Genomic DNA, 24,629 nt, shown 5'->3' on the forward strand with positions numbered 1-24,629 from the left:
CCACGCCCCGTCACGTGCTCGCGGCATCGCGTCACACCCGGAAGCAGCGGCCGGAGCAGAGCCGGCAGCGATGAGCGGGGATTCGGGGCAAGTGTCTGTAGCGCCTCCTCCCGGGGAGGTCGAGCCGGGCAGTGGGGTCCGCATCGTGGTGGAATACTGGTGAGCAGTCTGGCTGAAAGGGCCCCTCACTGTCCCGGATGGAGGTGGGTCCACGGGAGGCCCCTCCCCCGAAACCCCAGCGCACCCTGTCTCTTCTCCCTAGTGAACCCTGCGGCTTCGAAGCGACCTACCTGGAGCTAGCGAGTGCTGTGAAGGAGGAGTATCCGGGCATTGAGATCGAGTCGCGATTGGGGGGGACAGGTGAGGTCCACAGAACACCTGCTGAGTCAGTCTGTGTTCTAAAATCAGCTCTCCTACTTTCTAGGTCTGATATTGGCTGCTTTATACAAAGTGCCCAGCAGTGTTTTGCACATAGTAAAAATGCCCAGCCACCGTACGTCCCCTTGCATAGGTCAGGGAGCAACGGATAAGGCCAATAAGGAGTAACCTGTTAGACGTAATAGGGTGGGTTTGGAGTGTAGGGAGCCCTTCATTAAATGACAAAGGGACACCTAGTTGAGGCCTCCTCTGTGTCCCATTGAGTTGACACTCAGCTGAGGAATAGCTGAAGGAGCTACAGATGTCTCTGATGGGGCTGATGGGGTAACATGAAGGAGCCTGTGAGGAGCCTAAGGAATGTGGAGGGCCTCCCCTGAATTTTGCCTGTTCTCCGCATACTATTCCTTCATGCCTTTATTTCATACTAGGAGCCTTTGAGATTGAGATCAACGGACAGCTGGTATTCTCCAAGCTGGAGAATGGGGGCTTTCCTTATGAGAAAGATGTGAGTATTTGCAGCCTTGGGGGGACCCTGGGACATCCTGCCCTAGCAGTGCATCATCCCATTCCACATCTCTACCCTCTAGCTCATCGAGGCCATCCGAAGAGCCAGTAATGGAGAACCCCTAGAAAAGATCACCAACAGTCGTCCTCCCTGTGTCATCCTGTGACTGCACACAGTTCTGGGTTCCTGCTCTGTTCTGGGATCCAGACCTTGGTTTCCCCTGGTCCTGCTGGGAACAACCCTGCCTCTTCCCCTCACTTAGCTCCTGGTAGCTAAGAGATCCTGCCTCCACTTTGCCCCTTTGGGCAATAGAAGGGAACAGAAGCTTCTGTGGTCTTGAGGGTAAGAAAGTGATGCTCTCTGTGGACATTTCACATCCACCTTAATACCCACTTCTCAGAATCAGTGCCCACAAAAGCCCACTCCCCTCCCCAACTTGGCAATACCTGTCAAATGCCACAGATTTAATTTATTCCCGAGCCCTGGGCAGTGTCAGCAGTTGGCAATAAAGAGGCACTATGAACATTTGTGCCAACTAATGTGTATTTGTGTCCATTCTAGGATTGGGGATGGGGGGCACAGAGGTCAGCCTGGCCTTGACACTACCTGGTGGGTGGGCTTTTGCTGTACAACTGCTGCTTAGTTCAGTGAGTCCCTTTCTTAGCTAAGGCAAGGAAAATGAGCCACATAATAGACACTCTCGCTTCTTTCCCCTTTCTACCCCCATAGGGAGGAAATGACCCTAGTCTAGTTGGTGGTCTTAGGAATGAATTTGTTTAAGCAGGAATGATCTGGTTGTCAAAAGGCTCCCAGATCAGATTCCTAACTTCCCAATACCCCCAACCCAAACCCAAGCCATTCAAGCTCGGGGAAGATTCTTCCCACTCACTCTGTAAAGTGAAGTGAACACTTCGGAAGTGTTTACCTATAAGGTGAACAGTAGAGTCTAGCATAGATTCACCCCCAGATATAGGCTGGGGCTCAGCTCTTTTCCAAAATCTATTTGCAAATGAAATGGAGAAAATGGGTGTAGAGAAGGGACATCTCTCCCCACCCTAGGGACACCTCCCTCCCCTTTCCACACAACACCCACTCTCCCTCTGGGTCCTTAATTCTTCTTTAAAAAACAAGTAAAAACAAGGGCTGGGGTGTAGGTCAGTGGTAGAGTGCTTGCCTAGCATGTGCTAGGCCCTGCATTGGATTCTTGGTACTGAGGCAAGAAAAAAACAAGTAAAAACAAAACAAAAAAGCACTCTGTACAAGGATTGGTCTGGATGCTAGTACAGCTCCCTTACTTCTGGAGAGCGGCACTTGGTCTCAGGGACAGGCTCCCAGTGTCTTGTTCTCAGAAACTCCCTTGGGGCCTCTTTCCTCCTAGATCCAGCTTCTCTCTTGCTCTTGATTCTTCAGTAGGAAGGATCTGGAAGAGGGCCAGGCTGGGTCATAGCCGCAGGTGAGGAGACTGTGGCCTTGGCATCCATTTGACCCTAAAGTCTAGTGGGGCAGGGCTCCAAAATCCACCCAGACACACCAGTGCTGCCTCCATGTCCCACCAGGCTGAGTCCCTCTCAGCTGCCTGGGAATTCAAGCAGGAAGGAAGATTCCTTAGGCACATTCCTGGCATGGCAGTTTCCCCTAGACATGGTCAGAGGGTTTCACGATGACGTGGCCACAAGTCAGGCCTTCCCACTCCCTGAGAGCACAGCAGGGCCTCAGCAGACTTGGCCTCTGGCTCACACTGGCACATCCAGGCCCAGGTACTCGGGGTTCTCTGCTGTTGGGGTCCCTTCAAAGGTGCTGGGTGGAGATCCCCGCTCTGATGGGTCCTGGTCCCAGTAATAGAGGTTGTCAAAGGCTGGGCTGAAGGCAGGAGGAGGGTGGGGCTGAGGGGCAGCACCTCCCCTGGGTGCCAAGTACTCAGGGTTCTCCACAGTACCCCCAAAGGCAAAAACGTCTTTGACAACCCCATTCTTCCCAGGGGAGAGAGTCTTGGGTCTTTCCAGAGTGGTACCAGCAGGGCGGACAGTAGGCAGAGGACCCTCCAAGGGTGAAGGTGGCTGTGGCCGAACCTCTGGCTGGTTCACATATTCTGAAAGGGAAGAGGACTTGTTAAAGAAAGAACCAGGTGTCCCAGCCCCTATTACTGCCCCCACAGCCAGCCCCAACTCCCCCACTTCCACATCTCCCAGCTTGGGCTTGGATTCCATACCGGGCTGGGGGCTGCAGGTCAAGGGGGCAACGTAGCCATCAGTCTCAGGGGGCAGGGGCACTGTGGGGTCCTCGCTGTACCGCTGTAGAGGGTTGGGGTCATGTGTGGGGAGGCTCTGCAGCCCCTTGGCTGCCCCTATTCCCAGGTCACCATCAAACACATCAGAGCCAGCCCCTTCTGAGGGGGCCAGAGGAGACCTTGGGGGCTCTTCTTCAGAGGGCTCCAGCCCCAGTGTCAGCTCACCAGCACCACTCTGGGGACAAAAGAGAAAATTATGATGGGGGTCACTTCTGGGTCTAGGAGGGGGACTCTATGGAAGGTGACAGTATCACAGGAGAAAAACAGGTCACCTTTGGGGTATGACAGTCACGGTGGAAAGAATGGGATGGGATGCAGCAAGAATCTTCCCTAGGGACAGTGAAGAGGTGAAGGTTGGGAAACATCAGAGAAAAGGACCCTCGTCCATTGGGGCGGGGGAGGTAAGCAAACGACCACCAGTGGGACCAAAGGCACTGACCCTGGTGGATGAGCTGCGGTGCCTGCGGTGGGCTGTGCCCCCAGCACCTGGGGCAGGGTCTGGGCAGAAGAAGCCCTGTTGGGGTACCAGATACTCCTCAGCATCCACCAAATCCCCCATGTCATCATCCTCCAGCAGTGAGCGGTAGAAGGTGCTGTCCAAGGGGCTGGCTGGACCCAAGTCCTCATTCTAGGGAGGAAGGAGAGAGGGGGGCAGCTCCTCACCAACCCAGAGCATGGCCTCCCAGGAAAGCCTGGCGCCCCGGCATCCTCTGCCTTTCCCACCCTCTGAGAAGGAGGGTGCGCTTAGTCAGAGGTAGTGAGAGGCAGGAACACCCAGTACCTGGATGACTACAAAGCGCTGGGGATCCCTGGCCATGCGAGAGAATTCAGCCACCAACTCCCGGAATCTTGGCCGACATTCGGAGTCTATCATCCAACCTGGGGTGTGAGGGAGCTCAGCATGCAGCCTGGGTGCTAGCTGCCTCTCCTCCCCCACCCCCTCTCCTGTCTGACCTAGACAACTCCCAGTGAGGCCCAAAGCCTCTCACGTGGTAGAGAAGCAGAACTGGACTCTGGGGTTTTGAACTAGAACCTTGGGGCATTTCTATTGGTTTCCTTTTGCATGAAAGTCTTTGGCTAGTTCTTCCTCTACAGCACCTCAGGACTTCCACTGTGAATAGGATATGAGATGGTTTTGAGGCTCCTTCAAGTATACCAGGGCCCCTAGGTCCATTCACATTCTGCTTTTTGTCCCCGCCAAGTACCTTGTTGGGCCCCTCCACCCAGCACTTGCCACCCTTCCTCCATGCAGCCAGCACAGCCCCGCCACACACATTTAACCATGATCATGTAGACATCGATGGTACAGATGGGAGGCTGGGGCAGTCGCTCCCCCTTCTCCAGCAGGTCAGGGATCTCCCGGGCTGGGATCCCATCATAGGGTTTGGCCCCAAAAGTCATCAGCTCCCACACAGTGACACCTAGGACAGAGACGGGCATCAGGAGGAGGGGAACCAGAGGCTCTGCCCAGGAGCCTGGTGTCCTGGCAGAGAGAGGGAGACATACTGTCAACAGACAGGATCTACCCAGTCTTTCCACAAACCCCTGGATGAGCACAGAGCCTGCAGGGCGAGGCACAGGTAGCTCTTCTCCCTCCCTCCCTCCTCCAACCGTGTTCTCATCCTTCCACCAGCCTTCCCCACCCCACCATGGCCCCTCATCCCGCCCTGCCGCTGGCCCCATAACGCACCATAGCTCCACACATCACTCTGATGGGTGAACCGCCGACGAAGAATGGACTCCAACGCCATCCACTTGATGGGCACCTGGGAGAGCAGAGGAGGAAGTCCTCCAACTGGACGTGGTGGGGAGGTAGCCCTTCTCAGAGTTCTTGGGGGGGCAGCATCCCACTCTGCCCTGTCTAGCTCTGCTCCCGCCTCTGACCTTGCCGCCATCTGCATGGTACTCTGTCTCATCAATGTCCAGCAGCCGAGCCAGGCCGAAGTCTGTAATCTTCACATGGTTGGGACTCTTGACCAGCACATTCCGGGCAGCTAGGTCCCTGTGCACGAGCCGCACATCCTCCAGGTAGCTCATCCCCTGGAATGGGAGATACCAGGGTGGATCTTGGAGTCAGGCCTCACCCTGGCCATGCTGCCAGGAAACATCCCATCCTAGCTCTGTGTGGCAAGAAGGGCTTGCTCCCAAGGGGCAGCAGAGCCAGGCTCCCAAGTGCATACCTTAGCAATCTGCACACACCAATTTAGCAGGTCCTGGGAGCCCAGGCGGCCACGGTGTTCTCGGACGTGGTCCAGGAGGCAGCCATAGGGCATAAGCTGTGTCACCAGTTGCACCGTGGATGTCAGGCAGATGCCCAGGAGTCGGGACACATATGGGGAGCCCACACCAGCCATCACATATGCTTCCTGGGGACACGGGCACACCAAGAGAACATGGGAGACCAAAAACCCCCAGCTACCACCCTTCCCTCCCAAGGGGTGAGGGTGTGGTTAGGGACCCTCGCCCTGCCCCAGCTGACTCTGTCCATCACACACCACAGCTGGGCTCTACAGACGGGTTAGTCAAGGTTTAGAGGCTCCACCAACTTCAACCCCAGTGAAGAGAGAACAGCCCCCAAGCCCTGCAGCCAGGAGGTCCCTCATTAGATTCTCGAGGGGCTTACATCCAAGATTTCCTTGTTGGCTTTGGGGGACGTGTTTTCCCTCAACACTTTGATGGCCACAGGGATTTTCACATTCTCCCCGTCAGGAATCCAGATGCCCTGAGCAGAAAGAGGGGTGTATGAGTGAGGATTGTGGGCCAGCTCCCGCTGGCCTCAAGAGGTCAGTCCCTGTGCTCTGAACACCTTCTCTGCCTGCCAGCTTGGCCCACTCCCCCTCCCAAACAGCACTGCCCATGCTCTTGGCTGTCACCCCCACTCCATATCAGAACTCCTGACCACCCCCCGTCCCTAGGCACCCACCCAGAGCCTGGCTGCCCCTGACCTTGTAGACTGTGCCAAAAGCTCCGGATCCAAGAACTTTCACCTTCCTTAGCTCTGTCTCTTTCAGGATTCGCATCTGAGCCTGGTTGGGCATTGCGCCGCTGGGCGTCAGTGGCTCTACCAGCTGAGTGAGGGAGCAGTGGGTCAGTGCTGGGATTGGGCTACAGACCCCAAGCTGGCTGAGAGGTCCTCGGCCTGCCTCACCTCGGTTTCCTGCAGCAGCCTCCGCATTGTGTACTTCCGAATCTTCTGTCGCCTTCGCTTGATTAGGATCCCAAAGACCAGCCCCATGACCACAAACAGCAGAATGCCCACCACAGCAGCAATGATAGATGTCACAGGGCTGGAGACAGAAGCCAGGGTCAGGGATTGGGGGACAGTCTGGGGCTGGGGCTTTGAAGGAACCCCATGGAAAGACATAAAGGTCTCTGGCACTTGGAAAGGTGACCCACAGGTTCTGACCCTTTCTTTCCTAGTGTATAACCTGTCTTGGCTCCCTATTGCCTTCATAATAAAGACTAAACTCCTGTGAACACTTGCAGACATTCCCATCTCCCTACCATCTGTGCTCTTGCCCTTGGCTCTAACTCAGGGCTCTAAAACTTCATGGCAAAAACCTCACCAAGGGGGAGTATTCACAGTTCTGGAGTCCTACTCCCAGAGATTCTGACTGCTGCCTGGGGTGGGGCCAGGAATGTGTGCCCAGTGATTCCAATGTTATAGCCAGTTTTTTCACCCCAGGTCATAATTTTCTACACCCCCAGCCTTTCACATGATATTCCTACTGCCAGGATCACCATTTCTCCACGGGGTCATCTCTTAAGACTCAATGTTTGCTTCATGGACAAATGATTGCCTAGGACATATTTCAGTCTGGTTTTCTCCTTTCCAAAGCTCCCCACTGCCCAGACAACCAAGTTCTGTGGCTTGGTGGTCAAGGCACCTGCCCTCCAGATCTGGCCCTAACGTGACCACAACACCAGAACCTTTGATCAACCCTAGATTTCCCTGACTCTGCTTCCCCATGCTTTCCACCTGAATGCAAGGGAAATGCCTGCCACTCTTTCAAGGTCGGGTTCAAATGCCATCTCCTTCTGGAAGCCTCCCACTGCCCCCAGTGAAGAATTCACTAATTCCTCCTCAATCTACCTTGAATTCCAGGGAGTTGAACTTGGCCTGTGGCCCCCAAAATATCAAGCTACTCCAGGGTGGGAGATACTGGGTGTATTAGCCCCCTTTCCCTGCAACCCCCATACCCAGCATCCTGAACAGGTCCTCCATCCACTTGTTGAAGCGAATTGAAAGGAGGATCAACAGTGGAAGAATGCCCTGGGAAAGGTCGCATGTCAGGCAATCCCTCTCTACAGCAGTGACCCCCCCGGGGGGGCAACATGGGTACCTCTTAGGCCCTAGGCCCACCTGGCTCTCTGCTCGGCTGGGCAGCCCTTGTCATCCAGGTCCACGCAGCTGCGGGAAAGAGAGTCCCATCAACAACTCAGGGAACCAGCCTCCTTGGGTGAGTGTGGCTGGGTTATTCTCCCCATTTTGACAAAGACAGAAACTGGGCTCAAGGTCACCAGTGTTCTTTCTATCACTCCACAAGGTAATTCCTTCTCCAGACCAGGAGCCCACATGCCTGGCTCCCCTGTACCTCCCTGTGGTGGGTAGGGGTGGGGAGCACCCAGAGAAGCATTGGGCCTGGAAGCTCAATTATTCCTTCCATGAAAGACTCCCAGGGTAAACTGCATAACTTCTGACACTAATCTGGAAATGCCTATGAAACAACATGGAACTGAGAATGTAGCTCAGTGGTAAAGCACATGCTTAGCCTGTGCAAGGTCCTGGGTTCAATCCCCAACACCAGGCAATCAATCAGCAGTGCGACCTGTCAGTATGCACCCTAAAAATGCCAATGGCAGCGTGCTAGGAGGCATGCGCAGGATGTTCCTCTGCACATGGAGCTGAATTGCAATAAACTGTTAAAAAAAAAAAGAAGAAGAAGAAGTAAGCCCAATAGCCTTCAAATAAGGACCGGGTTAAATTATATCCATGCTACAGAGTGAGTAGCTTTAAAAAAGAAGATAAATCTATATGGACTCACAAGAAAGGATACATGAAATAAAGAGAGAAAGCAAAGTTCAGAATAATATGCAGAGCATGGTCCATTTACATTAAGAAATGCACACAAGATAAACAGAAAAGTTGAACTATATGAAATTGACCATTTTGGACTGACACAAACAGCAATCTTTTTTTTTTTTTGGTGTTGGGGATCGAGCTACACCCTAGCCCCACAAAGAACAATTTTATATGATTCAAGCTAATATAAGTGAAATACATGTATATGTAAGAATGTAAAAAGTCTGGAAGGATATACACACAGAAGTTAATCCAGTGGTTCCCCGCAGGGAGCAGAGCTCGCTAGAGGAGTCAAGTGAAAGTGCATATTTAGAACATAGGAAGACATTGTGAGATTCTGTTTAAAAAAAAAAAAAAATTGGAAATGATATGTATGGTCTATGATTCCATTTTGAAAAAGAAATATGTAAGAATGTACACAGATAAGTAGGCTGGGAGTGTAGCTCACAGGTAGAACATAGGCGTAGCATGCATATGCTGGGTTTGAGCCCCAGCATGGGGAAAAAAAATAGAGGAAAAGTATTCCGAATCGCCATGATCATCATCATCATCATCATCATCATTACTCTGGTACCAGGGACTGAACCCAGGGGTGTTTAACCACTGAGTCACATTCCCAGCCCCTTCTCTTTTTAACCTTTATTTTACTTACTCATATGTGGATCAAACCCAGTGCCTCACACTGCTAGGCGAGCACTCTACTGCTGAGCCACAACCCCAGCCCACCCCAGCCCTTTTTATTTTTTATTTTGAGACAGGGTCTCCCTAAGTTGCTTAGGGCCTCGCTAAGTTGCTGAGGCTAATCTCAAACTTGTGATCCTCCTGCCTCAGTCTTCTCAGTTGCTGGGATTACAGGTGTGCTCTATTGTGCTCGGCTCCAAATTATTAACCGAGGATAGATCTACTAGCAACCTTCATTTATAGTTCGAGTGTTGGTTTAAATTTTGTTATCATGCTACTTTTGTGAATAGAAAAAAAAAAAAGATATGAAAAATTAAGTCTTTGAGTACGTGAAGGTAGAGTTGTCCCCCTTTTCCAGAGAGGCTCCTGTGAGGAAAGCCCTTCTTTCACCAGAAGAGGCCCCCAGACTCACGAGTGGGTGCAGTTGATTGGGCAGGGCTGGCACATGCCCTCCTCATCCGGGAACTTCCAGATGGGCATGTAGGAGACATCGGCTTTAACACCACTGGGGCAGCGAGCCACACAGGAGGGAGGGTCCTTGTAGTGTGCACAGGCCACACACTGGTCAGCCTTCTGGATGGGGAGAAAAGGTTTGTGGGCAGCAGGATCAGGCCCATAGGCCCCCTTTGTGCCCTGCTCCTGGTCACTCAGCAGGATTTGTCTTCCTACTCTTCACCCAATCTGGTGTACCCTCCCTCAGCACCCCTCCTCCAAAACTTGATCCCAAGCAGGGGTTTCAGAGGAGAAACTGAAGGTGCCCAGAGAGGGCTATGTATTACCCAAGGCGTAACAGCGAGTAATGCCAATCACTGTTACATAGAAAGCCTCTCCAGTGTCTAGGTGCTGTGCCAAACTCTATTTAATTTTGTTCTTACCACACCCCCACGAGGTAAGTACCATTACAACATTCACTTTATAAATGAGAAAACCAAGGTTGGAAGCAGGGCCTGGATTTGAACCCAGAGAATCTGATGCCAGAGTGCACAGGTCTGATCTCCTTAGCTCAGCCACAGCCAAGAACACAGACCTCCTGGGGACCTTGTCACAGTCTGAAAGGTACTAGGCTCCCAGTCTGAAGGGGCAGCCCTAGGCTGGCAGTCCCCACATTCCAGCTTCCCTGCCCTTCTGCCCTCTGCCGTCCAGGTCTGAGTCCTGAGCACTCTCCAGACACCTCTCACCAATCTGCCAGGTTCCTGCCGGTCCCCCTTCTGTGTACCCCTCCCCGCAGCTCTGAGCACACCAGCACCTCACCGATCCAAAGCAGGTCACGGAGCCATTCTGGGGCTGACACTCGGGGTGGCATGGCAGACAGTGCCTGTCACTCACATACTCCCTGGGGAGCCTGGGAGAAGGGATGCGTGGTGAAGGGGCCTGAGCAGAACCTGCACACCCCTCCAGCTCCCTGCTCCTCTGCCCCACATACCCCTGCAGCGCTCGGCATTCCTCCACGCACTCTTGGCCCCGAAGGAACTGGCTGCAGTTGACACACTGGGTGGGCCCTGGCCCCCAGCAGTGTCCATTGGCACACAGCGGGTAGCAGGCCAGTCCCTCACCCGCTGCAGTTAGGAGAAAGGGGTCAGAGGGCACTCTTAGGGGAAACTGTGGGTCCGCATGAGTCAGGGGAAGGGGCTATGGGCCAAGTCAAGAATGGGGCTCCAGGGCCTGGCAGTCTGTGCAGAGACGGGAAGCTGCTGCCAGGGGCCCCCAGTGCTGGGCTCCCAGTCTCACCGCACTCATCCTCCGGCCGGTTGCCACTGTGGAGCAGGGCCTGGTGGGGGTTCCGGAAGAGCTGGTCCCAGGGCACCGTGTGCACGAAGCAGAGACGGGTGTTGCGGTGAATGAGGGCCAGCCCGCTGCCCAGCTCCCTCAGTGAACGCAGTCCCAGCCAGCTGATGTTCAGCCCTTGCAGGGTCAATGAGTAGGCGCCACTGTGGGAGGAGGGGCACTCAGACACAGGGGCACTGACCCCCAGCCCTTCCAGGTCAGCAAGAGCTGCCCTTGCTTTCCTCCTGTCCCCAGCACACCCTGCGAACTCCTGTGGAAAGGTTACTGCAGGGTCCCTGGGGAACAGGGGTACCCACCCACACTCAGAGCTTCTCCCAGAGAGCCCTCCCCACTTTCCGGTGCTCACTCATGCAGAACTCGACCCCGGATGACTCGCAGGTTCTGGAAGACACTGAGATCAGGCAGGCTGTCTGGCCACGCTGAGATGTACAGGTAACCTGCAGGCAGAGCGTGAGGTCAGAGGTGTGGAAACAGGGTGACAGCCCGTCCGGCCCCCACAGACCAGGATGCAGACATCCGGAGCCCACCTGTGATCTCCTCCAGGGTCTCAAACACTTTGAGCTGCTCAGGCTGTAGAGGGGCCGTGTTAGAGGCAGGATCCCTGGAAGGATCAGGAGGAATCAGCAGGACCAGGAAGCAGGACCAGGGCATGATCCCATACAGAGAGGGCCCTGCCACCCCACTCTCCACTGCCCCATAAGGCCCTCACTTAACCCCTTTGACCACTGAACCCAGCTGTTCCCATTCTGAGCTTCAAAGCTCAGGCCCTAGTTTGGCAGCATCTATCAAAACAATATTTGTATCCTTTGATCTAGAAATCTTTACTTCTAGGAATGTGGCCCAGAGACGCTGGCCTCTGTTGCCAGAGGCATTTACAAGGCAGAACTGTTTGAGTGAGCAAAAACTGAAAATGACCTCAGTGTCCACCAATGAAGAGGGGTGCTGTTAAATAAACCCTGATGTACACAGACTGTAGAATGAAAACCTAGCAGTGTTCAGCATCTATTGGCTCTGTTCTGGGTATAACCAATTTTAACCCAGACTTCATTTTATTTTATTTTTTGTGGTGCTGGGGATTGAACCCAGGGCCTTGTGCATGTGAGGCAAGCACTCTACCAACTGAGCTATATCCCGAACCCTTAACTCAGACTTTATAACCACCTTATGACATCAGGACTATTGTTGACCCCATTTTACAGATGAGGAAACTGAGACAGAGCAACAGGACTCATAAGTGGTAGAGCCTGGTTTCAAACCAAGTCTGGGCTCTCAGCTGCCTGTCTTTGCTGCCACCTGCTCAGCAGTTGTTAAAAGAGTCGGGCAGTACAATACCAACCAAGCAGTTCTCCAAAGCAAGGGCACATGGTTACTCACAACACACTTCTGTTTAAATAATCCATCCTCCCAGCCCAACCATGAAAACTGCTTCTCTGTATATATGTCTACAAATGTACACAAGTGATAGTGGTTCCCTTTGGGTTGGGGAATAAAAGTGAAGGAAGTGTTGAAGGGAATTTCTTCTTTTTGAGTATTATTTTTAGTCAAAGCATAATTGACATACAATAAAATGCAGATTTTTAGTGTACAGTGTGATGACTGTTGACAATTGCATTCACTCATATATCCACCCATCAATAACGCAGTACATTTCCACCTCCTCAGAAATACCCTATTGTCCCTCTCCAGGCCTCTGCCTGGGGCAACCATTGATCTTCCCACAACAGTGTTTTGTTTCCCGCCAGGTACTGGGGATTGAACTGAAAGGGCACTTTACCACTGAGCCACATCCCTAGCCCTCTTTTGAGACAGTCTTGCTAAATTGCTTAGGGTCTTGCCAAGTTGCTGAGGCTGGCCTTGAACTTGAGATCCTCCTTCCTCAGCCTCCCAAGCTGCTGGGATTACAGGCATGTGCCATCCCAGCTCACCAAAGAGTGGTTTTATCTGTTCATTAAAGAGAATCACACGGTGTAGAACCTGTATGATTCTGGCCTCTTCTGCTTAACATAATGTTTTTTGAGATCCATTCCCAGTGTGTGTACGGGCGGTTCATTTCTTTTTGCTGTGTGCAGGACTGCACTCTCTGAATGTATCACCGTTGGCTTATTCGTTCACCAACTGATACTCATTTGGATCATTTCCAATTTGAGGCTATTTATGAATAAAGCTGCTATAAACTTAGGGACTTTTACTTATCTGAATGGCTTGATATCCATACAAGACCATGTTCATGGATAACATGTCATTTGCAAAAATTCCCCTCTACTTCCCGGCTCCTGCTGGTCCTCCACCTGTCCCCTTTGCATTCCTGACTTCCTACCTCTCTCTCCCTCTGTCCCCCAGAGATGCTGCTGCTATGACTAGGCCTTCAGAATGTGGTATCTGCCCTGACACTGCCTCAGGCCATCGCCCACCCTTACCCATCAAAGCTCTCTGGCAAAAACGCCAGGCTCCCAAAGATCTTCTTGCAGCCAACAAACTCCTGGATATTGGTGCTGGTCACTGCCCTCGCCGCCCGCAGGTGTTCCATGCCCAGACCATAGCACACTGCAGGAGTAGGGGCCAGGGGTGAAGGAGCTGTGTCAGCCCCATGTGGAGCACCAGGGTCCTGTCTGCAGTCCACACCAGGGCCCCAGATCCTTTCCCCACACAGGCAGGACACACAGGGATACTGGGGGGACTGATCTGGGGAGGGACAGGAGCAGAGACAGTGGGAGAAAAGGACCAGGTTCCAGAAGGGTTCAAGGAATGGTAGAACAGAGTGGCCTGAACCAGGCTGGGTATGCACAGGGACAGGAAATGCAGTTGGCCTGGGAGCAGGGCTTGGGTACCTCGGGCACAGGGCTTGCTGCATTTCTCACACCGCTGTGTTCCGTCCTCTGCTGTCACCTCTTGGTTATGCAGAGGGCAGACCAGGGTGCAGGATCCCACATCCGTAGATAGGTAGTTGTCTGCAGAGATAAGAAACGTGTATCCATGTGCTCTTCTCCTTTGTACCTCTTCATGAGCAGTGTCACCACGCCCAGGTACAAGAAGAGTACTATCAACCAACACTTGAATGCCCTTACTGTGTCTGAGCACTTGACATTCATTAACTCTTGCGACAACTGAATGTGATCAGCTCTGTTATATTTTCATTTTGCCAAAAAGGAAACCAAAGCACAGAGTTATGTAAATTATTCAAGGTCATTATGTTAGTAAGTGGAAGAGCCAGGAGTGGGTCTGGCTGTGCACCTTGTCCTCTCACCCACCAAAAGGAGGTGCAGGCTGGACCACTACAGTCTCCCACAAGATAAGGAAAGAGATTCCCCAGGTCCAAGCCCAGTCCCTAAATGTCCATCAGTGAATAGAGGTGCATTAAATAAAACCCAGATCTCTGCAGACCATAAAATAAAAACTATTCTTTAGAAATGCTTAAACTAGCTTTTAGGCAGTGTTCTAAAAGCTTGACAAATAGTAACTCATGCAAACTTTATAATCCCCTTATGAGGTTAGAACTATTATTGTCCCATTTTACAGATGAGACAACTGAGGCCAAGCCAGGCTACATGCCTAGTAAGCGGTAGGGCCAGATTAAAACCCAGCAGTCTGGCTCCCAGTCTGGGCTCTCAGCTGCCTATCTTTACTATCACCTCCTCCTTAGCTGTTAAAAGAACCCGGTGAACAGCCCTCCAAAGCAAGGGCACACAGTATCACAACACACCGCCACCTACACACACGGTCCTCCAGACAAAGGATTAAAACCATGCTTTTCTCCCCAGCACTCACAGGGGCAGGTGGTCACACAGCTGGCACCGAAGGTATAACGGCCCTCAGGGTTGGGCATGGACTCAAAGGTGTCCGTGTTGTAAGTGACCAGGGCTGGGCAATGCAGCTCACAGATGCCACTATGGTTGAAGTGGAGGCAAGCCTGATGGGGACAAGCAGCTGGATGTCACCGAGCTGTTTTCCCCTGGTGTCCCAGGGGCAACAGGGCATACCAGGCCAAGCGTCTACCTGCTTGCACCTTGGTGGGGAGGCCCAGTGGGCAGAGAGGCACATACCAGACAGTCGGAATGCTTGGGGCCCGTGCAGCCAGCGGCACACTGCTCATGGCAGCAGTCAGTGGGCAGCGTGCCCTTGCAGCGGGCACAGCCACTGGCACAAATGGTGCGCGTCACTGTTGGGCAAAAGACAGGCTGAGGGCCATGGAGCGGCCCAGGCTCTGATCCTCACCAGCATCCGCTTCTGGCTTCCTGCTCCAGGGAAGTCACCCCAGACCTGTTATCCCACCCCTCCCACGTCACCCGTTTTTGCACCCCGCCCTAGATGCTGGACCTCCCTGAGACTCACGGCTCTGACAGTCCTCGGAACCTTCTCCCCAGCAGTGGTTGGCTCTACAGGCTGGAGAACACGGTGGGCCTAGGGGAGAAGCAGGGAGAGGCGGCAGGAGATGGAGTGCGGTGAGAGGGCGGGCTGACCAGAGACACACAGCACAAAGCGGGAGGCAGACGCCACAGGAGACCCAGAAGAGGCCTCTAGCGGCGCTGGAAGCAGAGGGACAAACACAGAGACAAGAGACACAGGAACAGCAGGAGGGACTGAGAAAGGGGAAGTGGGAGGTTGTGGCAGGAGTGTGGCTGTAGGTCAGGAGTTGGGTTGGGTGGGCTGTCAGAGAAGAGGCCACACGCAGGGAAGGACACAGGCAGGGAGGGACGTGGCTTACAGGCCCGTGAGCGGTTGGTGTCTATCACAGTAAGAGCCAGCTGGTTGTTCTTGTGGAAGATGTCCTTCCACAAAACCATGTCCTGGTAGCAGAGCTGGGGGTTCCGCTGGATCAAGACGCCTCCCTTCAGGATCTCTGCGGGGTAGGCAGTAATCGGTGGATCCTATTCTCATGGGTCCACTGTCCTCCCTTGGGGCCTCCTGCCTTCTGCAGGGAGCAGGCCTCCTAAACAACCCCCTGGCTCCCCAAAAAGCAGAAAGACATCTTTCAAATCTTTCAACCCTGCTGACACCCATCCGCCCCGCCATCTCCGCCCACCACACGCACAGGGACAACCTGAGACCAGGCAGGAGTGAACGGACACTCCAGGTGTTCCTATGGGTATGGATGCTCTCCTTCTCTTTCCCCTCACCCTTGCACACTGCTTGGTGGTAAAAAAGGGTCACTGGGGCTGGAGGTGCAGCTCCGTGGTAGAAAAACAACTCAGCACGTGCGAGAGCCTGGGTCTGATCCCCAGCACCACAAAAAACAAGAGGCTCTAAAGCCTGGAACCCAGATTAACCCGTCACTTGCTGTATAACCCTGGGCAAGTCACGTATCCTCTGTAAGCCTCGGTTTACTCATCTGTAAAATGAGAATAACTCAGCTGGATTAGGAGCAGGGTTCACAGGATTATTGTATCCTGCATGAAGAGCACCTGGCATGCACAGGTTGGGACACTGTCACCTCCAGGGCCGTCACCTAGAATTCCATAAGTGGTTGACTGCATACTTGGACTCAGTCAAGTGGGGGCAAACACCCAGGCTGCATTCTAATGATTAAATCGCGCATGCCCGCACAGGCCGCGACTTAGTGGAGAGAAAGGAGACCTGTTTGTTGTTGTGTGTGTGAGGGGCTGGGCATGCAACCGGAGCCTGGCGGGTTCTAGACAAGCGCTCTCCCACTAACCGCACTGCAGCCCTCTTTCTGATCTTCACAGGGCTCCTTCCAGACCCTGCCGCTTCTACCCAGCGGGGACACTGATTATAATTCGCACCAACCTCCTCTGCGGCTAGGAGCGCCCGCTCAGCTCCCAATAACCCGGGGAAGGCTTCAATGATGCTGAGGGCTACCTGTGAGGCTTCGAAGCTGCAGCTCCCGCAGCCCTCCCGGGGCAGCCCCCGGGGCAGGGGTGGCACCATCCCGAGGGTCTCCATTGTCTAGCACAGCCAAGGCATAGCTGTCCTCGAAGAGCTGGGTGCCTCGTACAATCCGCAGCCTCTGCAGGGGGACTCGCCTCACTTGGTTGTGAGCGATGAGCATGTAGCCCTGCACCTCCTGGATGTCCTGGGAGGGAACAGGGCAGGCTGGGGGCTGAGGCGGGTCTGGGCCCTGGACCACTACCATCCCCCTGGGCCTCCTGGGGCTGCTCGGGGATCTTTGGTAAGGCCCCCAGCCACTGAGCAGGCCTACCCCCTCAGGCATGAAACAGAGATGGAGGCCGTTCCCCATCTGGCCTCACCAGATTCTTGGATGATCAAGAAAGATAATGCTGGGGCTGATGGGTGGGGTGGGAGCGCTTTGTAAGCTGCGAGCAAGTATCTGCATACTTGCTCTGCATCTCAGGATCTTCTTCTATAAAAGGGAAGACCCAGGTAAGATGACATCTGCCACCTAGTGCACATGCAGCCCCACTCCAGGACACAGCAGGCTGGTCTCTCTTCTGCTCCTAACCTTTCCACAGGTATTTCTCTGTAACCTTCACAGTGGGTTCCCCAGGATGCCTATTGGTCCCAATAGACAGATAGGGAAACTGAGACCTGGTGAAGCTAAGGAGCCTAGACCACACTCACATCCCTGGTCAGTGGCAGAACTGGACCCGGAGCCCATATCTCCCACCAACCCTTTCTACCACTCTAGGTGGGAGAGGGATAACGACGGTTAGAGGGACAGATGGAGAGGGGAATTGATCATGCTGGCGAGATATAGTACAAAATTTAGCAGGAACAGAAATGCATCCCACTCAGAGATGTCCATGGCCAGTCACATTACAGAGGGAGTCAACCAATTTTGCAGAAGGAATGGGGGTTAGACATCAGAAAGGACTTCCTGGTTGAGGAACTACAAGAGAGGGAAATATAGGGAAAGAGTCCCTTCTTCTACCACCCACCAATAAGCAGAGAGCTCAGCCCCACCGGGTGGCCTGGCTAGCTTGCCCATGGGCCTCACCTGCAGGAAGGAGAGGCTGGCATTAGCAGGCAGGTAGGTCAGTTCCAAGTTACCCTGCACCACCTGACAGCCCTGGTAGAGGTGGCGGAGCATGTCCAGATGGGTCTCTGGACTGGCCGGGAGCCGCAGCTTCATGTCTGTGCCCGTGCACACTGGTGGAAGAGAGCAGATGGGTCAGGACACTGCCCAGTGACCTCTGCTGGCCCCCTCCTCCACACCACTCCTGGGAGTCATGCCATTTGTGACAGGAAGAAAGCATGGTTGCCGGCCCCCTCCTCCCAGGTCCTTGCACCTACGGGATCAACAGCAGAAGAAAGCTTTTGTGTTTGGGATGATCAGGGAAATTTGGGACAACGGTCCTTCTGGCTGGGCCACCCTGAGCATTCAGAGGGGCCCCAGTGTGTCAGCCCTGTAGGGCTTGCTGCCAATACAGGGTGTCAGCTGGCAAAGAAAGCCTTCCTTTGTCCCAAAGGCACAACCCAGGGCCAAGCGGTAAAAATCCCCCAAGAAGTGACGATGAATCACGGACCCTCTAGATACCCCCTGCGCCTCTCCAAGCCAACTCAGGGCATGCCCCAACACACCCACGTGCCCACCTCCTGGCAAGGGATACGGGCCGCCACAATGGGACCCATCAAGTGGGAAAGGAGAGTAAACTGGAGTCATAGCTGCAGCGTGGGGCACCCAGGGGCTGGTCATCACTGCAGGACCTCTGGAATTCCCCCATGCAGAGGAAGGGAGTTTCAGAGCCCAGTTAAGAGACCCCAGCTGCAGATCACGGGCCAGGGAGAAGCGTGCTCTACAGCTTCTGACGCCAGCACCCTCACCCTTGCCACCTCCTCGGGGCAAAGCTCCAGAACCAGTTGGCACAATCTACGCCACGAAACTCCTGCCACCGGGGCACTACGTCAGCTCTGTGTACCTGCCCAGCACCAACCGTCCGCCAAGGGGCATCAGGATGAACTGCCACACCTTCCCCACCTGCATCTCAGCCTGGTGTCCTTGAGATCAGAAGCACCCACTAAGCCCAGGTGTACTGGAAGGGTAAACTACCCTGGGAGGGGGCTCTGGGCAGCAGTTAGGACCAGGCCTGCCGGCAGGGGGGAGATTAAAGTGCCCAGTTCAACTTGTTTTTCTGCTCTGGTGAGAAGATGAATCACCTGGTGCGTCTTGCCCAGGAGGCTGGGGAGCGGAAGGGGGAGGGCACCCTTGGACACACAGGCCCACAGGTGCCTGATGCCCAGAATTCCTGGCAATTGCTGCTCTACCTCCCAGGGACTAGTGCAGATTCAAAGGACAGCCCAATACCCAGCTACCGGAGCTGACGCCAGGGGACCTGCTCTCCCAGGGACTTGGAGCCTAAGGTCAAATACTAGGGGGTGAAAAGATTTCCACCTGCCTCCAGAGAGCAGGGGAGGTTGGAGGGCAAGTCCCTGGGATTCCCACCTGCCAATGGCCACAGGCTGGTAGCCTCTCAGTGACACCCACAGTGATCTCTACTGGCACTTCTCTGGGCAGATAGAAAAGGAGGCAAAGAGGAAGGAGGGGGAGGGTCCCAAAATAGAGCTCCAGGGTCCATCTCCCATATGAAGAGAGAGACTGTCAGGCCTCCCCACTCCATGCCACACCCACTTGCACCCACTCCCCTTTCTCAGGCCCTCCTCCCAAGAGAAACAGGAGCTGGGGGCGGCAGGCCAGGCCCAAAATAACGTGCTGCTGCCAGGACCTCCCCCGGCCTCGGCCTCCCAGCTTCAGCTGCTTTACAGACACAGCTGTCTCTAGGCCCAGACCCCAGGCCCTGGCCAAGCTGGGGACAGGGACCCACCCCCTGAGACAGTCCACCCCTTAGGCCTTCTGCAGCCTCCAAGGGACACCAGCTGTGGCAGCCAAGCAACAGAAAACAACAGTGACAACCACCACCAGCAACGGAGCTGAGGTCCTACTGTGTGTTCAGTAGAAACTCAGTGGAGCCTCCTCATCCTCCAGAGACTCGGGCTACCACCTCTATTTTGCAAAGAAGAAAACAGGCGGACAGGGATTAGATCCTCCCAAGGTCAGGTCATAAAGCTTGTGAGTGACAGAGGTTGGCTTCGAACTCAGGTCTGTCTGACTTAGATCTCACGTTCTTGCCATTAAGCCTAACTGCACACACAAATAACATGCCACTCCCCGCACAAACGTAAACACACACCAACTCTCCCAATGCGCCAATCAACACACAAAGCAGGGCACGGTGGCTGGGCTGGGCAGCAGGTCAGAAAGAACGGGGCCCCGCCTCACTAGAGATTTTGTTAACCTGATTTGTGGCTGATTTGAGTAAGACTTAAAAAGCATTGGTAGACAGGTGGTAAAATTGGTACCCTGAGACCTATGCAGAGGGAGCTGGAGGTTAACACGCCCACCAAGCCCCACACTGAGCTGAAGAGGAGAGGTCAAAAAGGCCTCCTGGACACCTTTTGCCTGACTCCCCACCCCCAGACCAGTCTGCCCCTCCCCAGTCTTCACCAAGGTTCCCATGGCCATTCTGCCTTCATTGATTTTCTTGGGGGGCCAGATGGTCCAAATCCAGACAGGGTGCTCTTTGTCCCTAGGGCACCTGCCTCTCAGGAGCCCCATCCTCCAACTTTCTGGGGCAAACACTGAGGCAGGACCAGTCCAAAGCCAGGGCAGGGCCCATAAATGAGTGCTGCCAAATGAATGAATGAATGAATATGTCCAGGTGGGCAAACCAAAAGGGACCATCTGAGGTCACAGTATCCATCCCTCTGCCTGAGCTGGTTACAGTCCATGTCCCTTCTGCTGGACTTTGGTGGCCCCAGCCCTAGGAGTTCTCAAGTGAATTCTCCTCCCCGTGGCCTTCAGCCACAGCTGCTTCTCTTGCTTACAGCATAAAAGCAACAGTGTCCTTCCATCTCCATTGACACTACCAGGAAACCACAGGCATTGCCAAAGCACGCTGCTCCCCAACCCATAAGGCCAGAGCTCACCTGCCACACACACCTGGAGTATGGAGCCTGGTATCAGACCAGGGCCTGGGCTCAGGGTCTTTGGAGCAAAATGCTTGCTCAGCCACTCACTGTGTGACCTTGAGCACATCCCTAGACATCCAGGGCAGAAGCCAAATCAGTCATCTCTACACCCAGCAGTGCCTCAATTTAGTCGCCACTCAGAGAATATTTACGGACCTAAACTTGGCCCTAACAACTCTTACTCCCTCAGAGAAGGTCCATGAGATTAAAAGAGAGGATGAATCCAGAGCAGTCTGTAAACATGACAAGGCCTTGTAAACAGAACTGGGGCAACACAAACATGAGCTATAATAATTCTCCCACTCCTCGTGTGAGCACACAGCCCCTGCCCCTACTTGGGCTCTCTTCCAGGGCTAGGGATAATGGGTGACCTAGCAAAACATGGAAGTGTCACTCCAGAAGGGTTTTCCACAGGTGGAGGCAGGGAGGGGATCTCTTCCCAGGTCATTCCATTGCCTTGGAGCAGGCACACCTACCCTGGACCCCATAACAGATCCCCAGTCCAGCCTCGAACTGGCCCCTCATACTTCCACTCCAGCTGCCTCCCTGGCCCACAGGCATGTGTGTCCCCCTGGCCTCTGCCCTCTACTGACCTCCATCCCTGGCCATACTGGGAGGACCCAAGAGGAAAGCAGGTATGGGCCAGACAGGAAGGGAGAAGACTCCTCAGGCCCTCAGCCCACCTTCTGCAGCCTGGGTAAGCGGGTGGGAAGGCCGTGCTTCTGAGTAACATGGTAGCTCTCTTCTCCCCTGTGCTACCTGGCTGCCCCAAGACTTGGTTCAAGTCATTCCCCGTTGAATGAAATAAGACTTTAACCAACACTTGATGCCTCCTCATTAGAGTCCCCAAATCCCCAGAACATTATTGGATAACTGGGGAGCCTTTGATGAGTCTCCTCTTTTCTCTGAACTCCACTTTTCTCATCTGTGCACCTACTTCACAGTATGTTGTCGAGATCAAGTGAAACCACCTCTGGATTAGATCTGGCATATGGGAAGCATACTGTACATATTTTAAAAGTTAAGGTGAGAGAGGATCATACAGCAGGGTGGGTAATCCCAAACCAAAATAAGAAGTGCTTTCTGTTTGACTTCAGAATGCAATATATTTTATCTTTTTTATATTTTATCTTCTCTTTTCAATTATTTTTCTTGAATATCAAAAAATGAGTACTTTCCTACGTAAGGTAAAAAGAAGGAAGGAGGCTGTTAGAAGAAGCATACTGGAATTAAGATATAAATGAGCTCTACAAGATTAAAAGGGTGTTTTTGCTGCAATTTCTAAAACTTTGATCTCAAAGAAAGGCTCTCAGCAAAATCCCAAACTTCTGGGCCTTCCCCTTTCCCACACCCCTTCTGTCTCCCTTTTCCCACACCCCTGCCCTAGCCCCCAGTCCTGGGATATAATCTGGATGCTCCACCTGCACATCACACTCGGTGACTCTGCGCCCATGTTGAGGGGTGCAAGACAGGAGGAGGCCCCAGTGGAGAGAACCCACCCCTCAGATCCCAGTTCTGCAGCACCAGGCCACTCCCTGCCAGCTCCACTCCCAGGCCAAGGTGAGGAGGGCACAGCCCAGCCTGGCCTCACCCTTCTCATCAGAAGGTCAGAGGTGAAGATGCCGCCTGGGAAACAGCGAGGAGAAGGATGGGCTCCCTGGAGAGGAGCCTTCTTCCTAGGCAAGGAGGCAAGGGCCACCTCCCATTGTTTACAGCAGATCTGGCCCAACACCTTGAGGGAGTTCCTGGAGAGGGCAGAGTTCAGCTTGTGTCCCCAAGTCAGCAGGGAGACTACTGTTTGGCAACACAAAGCCAGACACACAAACATAGAGACCACACAACTCAGGGTAGACACACAGCCTCGGACACACACATGGGCACCCACAGATAGTACAGAGATGCACTGACAGGGCCACCGGGGCAACACCACACTCCAGGATACCCACCGCCTCCCCAGATTCTCTGATCTATGGAGACTACCCACTGCTCCCAGAACACCCTATCTTTTTTCTTTCCCATAAACCAGTGATGCAGAGAGTGGTGTCCCCCATTGTTCCAGGTGGATTAATATTGTGATGTGGTATGTGTGGTTACACTGCCCAGAGTCCAATCTGAGCCTCCCCTTCCCCACCCCCAGCACCACCACTGGTTGCTACTTAACCTCTCTCAGCCCAGGTTTTCACCTGAAAAATGGGATGCTAATAGGACTTCTACTCTAAAGTTGTTCCCAGGATTAAAGGAGGGAATGCACACAACACACCATGGTGCCTGGCAGCGTAGACCCAGCCCCGAGTGCATGTCAGCTTTTATCATTACTGGTACAGATGGACAGATGGGTGAGGATATACACCGTGGGGGTCATCCCCCTACACACAAGCAGCATGAAGGAAGAGGCTGCAGAACAACCCAGCCCTCTCTTCACCCCCTTCCGGCCTTATTTCTTTTAGCTTCCCTTCCCTCAACCACCCCTTCTTGGAACTCTCCCACTGTACTAAGCTAGAAACCAGAAAACCCACCACCAACCTCCATGGCCCACACTCTCCAAAAGTCCCAAAGCACACAGTGCCTAAGCTGGCCCTAGAGCGTTTGCCTAGCATGCTGGAGGCTCTGGGTACCATCCCCGGCACAGGAGCGGGGGTGGGGAGTTGTTCAAAACAAATGCCTGCCCCTCCCCCCAACCCAGACCCCAGCATGAGGCTACTCTGCAACGTACCGGCCACCCCTCCTCCGCGCTCGGCAGGACAGGTTCCTTTCCCCACTGCCCCCCTCCTCCCCACCCGGCCTGAAGCTGGAGTAACTAAACCCAATCTGCTGAAGGGGGGCGGGGAGGGGGAGGGGCAGGGCGGAGGGGACCCCCGAGGAATCCAGCCCAGTCCAGTCCCGAGGCGAGGCTGCCAACTGGAAAAGCTTTGAGAAAGGGTCGGGAGGCTCAGAAGGGGGAACACACGCACGCTCACTCACACACTCTCTCTCTCTCTCTTTCTCACACACACACCCCACGCAAACACCCTCCGGAGGAAAACTTTCTGAACAATCTCAGAGAACTTTCCTGACAAGTTCCTGGCGCCCTCTCCGAGTCGCGAAAGCTCGGCTCCCTACAATGGGCTGTCCGGCGCCGCTTCAGCGTGATCGCCCCCCGCCCCACCTTCTCCGCCCCCTCTCGGCCGTGGGCCCCGCGGCCCCGAGTCCCCGGACTGTCGCACAGTCGCCGGGCGGCTCTGCCCGCCCCGGCTGTCGCGGGGACTCTGGCTGCAGGGCCGGTCGCCGCTCCGTCCCCTCACCACACCGGACCCACCTTGGGTGCCCGCGGCTCCGAGGGGCAAGAGGGCGAGGAGGAGCCCCCAGCGGCACCAGGCCGCCAGCTCCATGGTGCTCACTGCGGCTCCGGCCCCATGGCTCGGGCTGCACCGGGCTGCGCGTGCGGGGCGCGGCGGGGGCAAGGGCCGGGCGCGCGGCCCGGAAAGGCGGCCTGGGCAGGGGCGCGCGGCTGCCCGCGGGGCTCTCCGGCTCTAGGGTCCCGGTGGAGGGGAATCTCAGCTCCACAACTTCATGCTGTACTTCCTCAAGCAGCCCTCCTCCTCCACCTCCTCCGCCGCCCGTGATTGGGAGCAGCGCGCTCCCGGCTCGCCCCCCCACCCCTCCAACTGCATTCCAACAAGTCTGGGAGTGGCAACTCCCAGCTTCACTTTCTCCCTCTCGGCGCAGGCCTGGGTGCGTCCCTCCCAGCGCCCGGTCGCCTGGGTTGCCTGCCGTTCTCACCCATTTCCGTGGAGAAACCCTAAAAGCAGACGAGGGTGAGCCTCCTCTCAGGGAGTCTGGCTCAAATTCTCTAGGCTGCCATCCTTGACCCTTTGAAACCTCAAGTTTTTATCTTAAACTTTCCTGGGGAGTTTGCAACCTACTCCATCACAACCCTATTTGTTTTAATATCAAATGATGGTTTCTCCGCTACATTCTCAAGTAAAATCGAC

The 24,629-nt window shown here is 54.3% G+C and overlaps 2 protein-coding genes across 2 annotated transcripts; one reads left to right on the forward strand and one right to left on the reverse strand.

The window, feature by feature from the left end:
- On the forward strand, positions 1-1,408 carry MIEN1 (migration and invasion enhancer 1). Its single transcript, XM_079134275.1, has 4 exons — positions 1-159; positions 263-360; positions 807-883; positions 966-1,408. The coding sequence occupies exons 1-4, from the start codon at positions 71-73 to the stop codon at positions 1,047-1,049; spliced, it is 348 nt and encodes a 115-aa protein (XP_078990401.1). The 5' UTR covers positions 1-70; the 3' UTR covers positions 1,050-1,408.
- Positions 1,409-1,982: 574 nt separating this feature from the next.
- ERBB2 (erb-b2 receptor tyrosine kinase 2) lies at positions 1,983-24,276 on the reverse strand. The gene is made up of 27 exons (XM_079134274.1): positions 23,954-24,276; positions 17,630-17,781; positions 16,534-16,747; positions 15,422-15,556; positions 15,049-15,117; positions 14,760-14,875; positions 14,485-14,626; positions 13,548-13,667; positions 13,137-13,263; positions 11,247-11,320; positions 11,066-11,156; positions 10,663-10,862; positions 10,358-10,490; positions 10,186-10,276; positions 9,347-9,507; positions 7,534-7,581; positions 6,319-6,457; positions 6,116-6,238; positions 5,794-5,892; positions 5,351-5,536; positions 5,055-5,210; positions 4,861-4,936; positions 4,445-4,591; positions 3,952-4,049; positions 3,610-3,798; positions 3,093-3,345; positions 1,983-2,972 (listed from the first exon to the last, which is right to left on the reverse strand). The coding sequence occupies exons 1-27, from the start codon at positions 24,024-24,026 to the stop codon at positions 2,617-2,619; spliced, it is 3,768 nt and encodes a 1,255-aa protein (XP_078990400.1). The 5' UTR covers positions 24,027-24,276; the 3' UTR covers positions 1,983-2,616.
- Between the last annotated feature and the right edge of the window lie 353 nt (positions 24,277-24,629).

This window comes from Sciurus vulgaris (genome assembly GCF_902686455.1).
Source record: "Sciurus vulgaris genome assembly, chromosome: 3".
Taxonomy (NCBI): Eukaryota; Metazoa; Chordata; class Mammalia; order Rodentia; family Sciuridae; genus Sciurus; species Sciurus vulgaris.

What these genes read in the sequence shown, in the direction of transcription:
- MIEN1 (XM_079134275.1), top strand. Translation starts at nt 71, where the DNA reads ATGAGCGGGGATTCGGGGCAAGTGTCTGTAGCGCCTCCTCCCGGGGAG. An exon ending in CGCATCGTGGTGGAATACTG is followed by an intron (nt 160 to 262) that starts GTGAGCAGTCTG and finishes TCTTCTCCCTAG; the next exon opens with TGAACCCTGCGGCTTCGAAG. An exon ending in GCTTTCCTTATGAGAAAGAT is followed by an intron (nt 884 to 965) that starts GTGAGTATTTGC and finishes TCTACCCTCTAG; the next exon opens with CTCATCGAGGCCATCCGAAG.
- ERBB2 (XM_079134274.1), bottom strand. Translation starts at nt 24,026, where the DNA reads ATGGAGCTGGCGGCCTGGTGCCGCTGGGGGCTCCTCCTCGCCCTCTTG. An exon ending in CGGAGCCGCGGGCACCCAAG is followed by an intron (nt 17,782 to 23,953) that starts GTGGGTCCGGTG and finishes CTCTTCCACCAG; the next exon opens with TGTGCACGGGCACAGACATG. An exon ending in GACCCTGGAGGAGATCACAG is followed by an intron (nt 11,157 to 11,246) that starts GTGGGCTCCGGA and finishes CTCTGCCTGCAG; the next exon opens with GTTACCTGTACATCTCAGCG.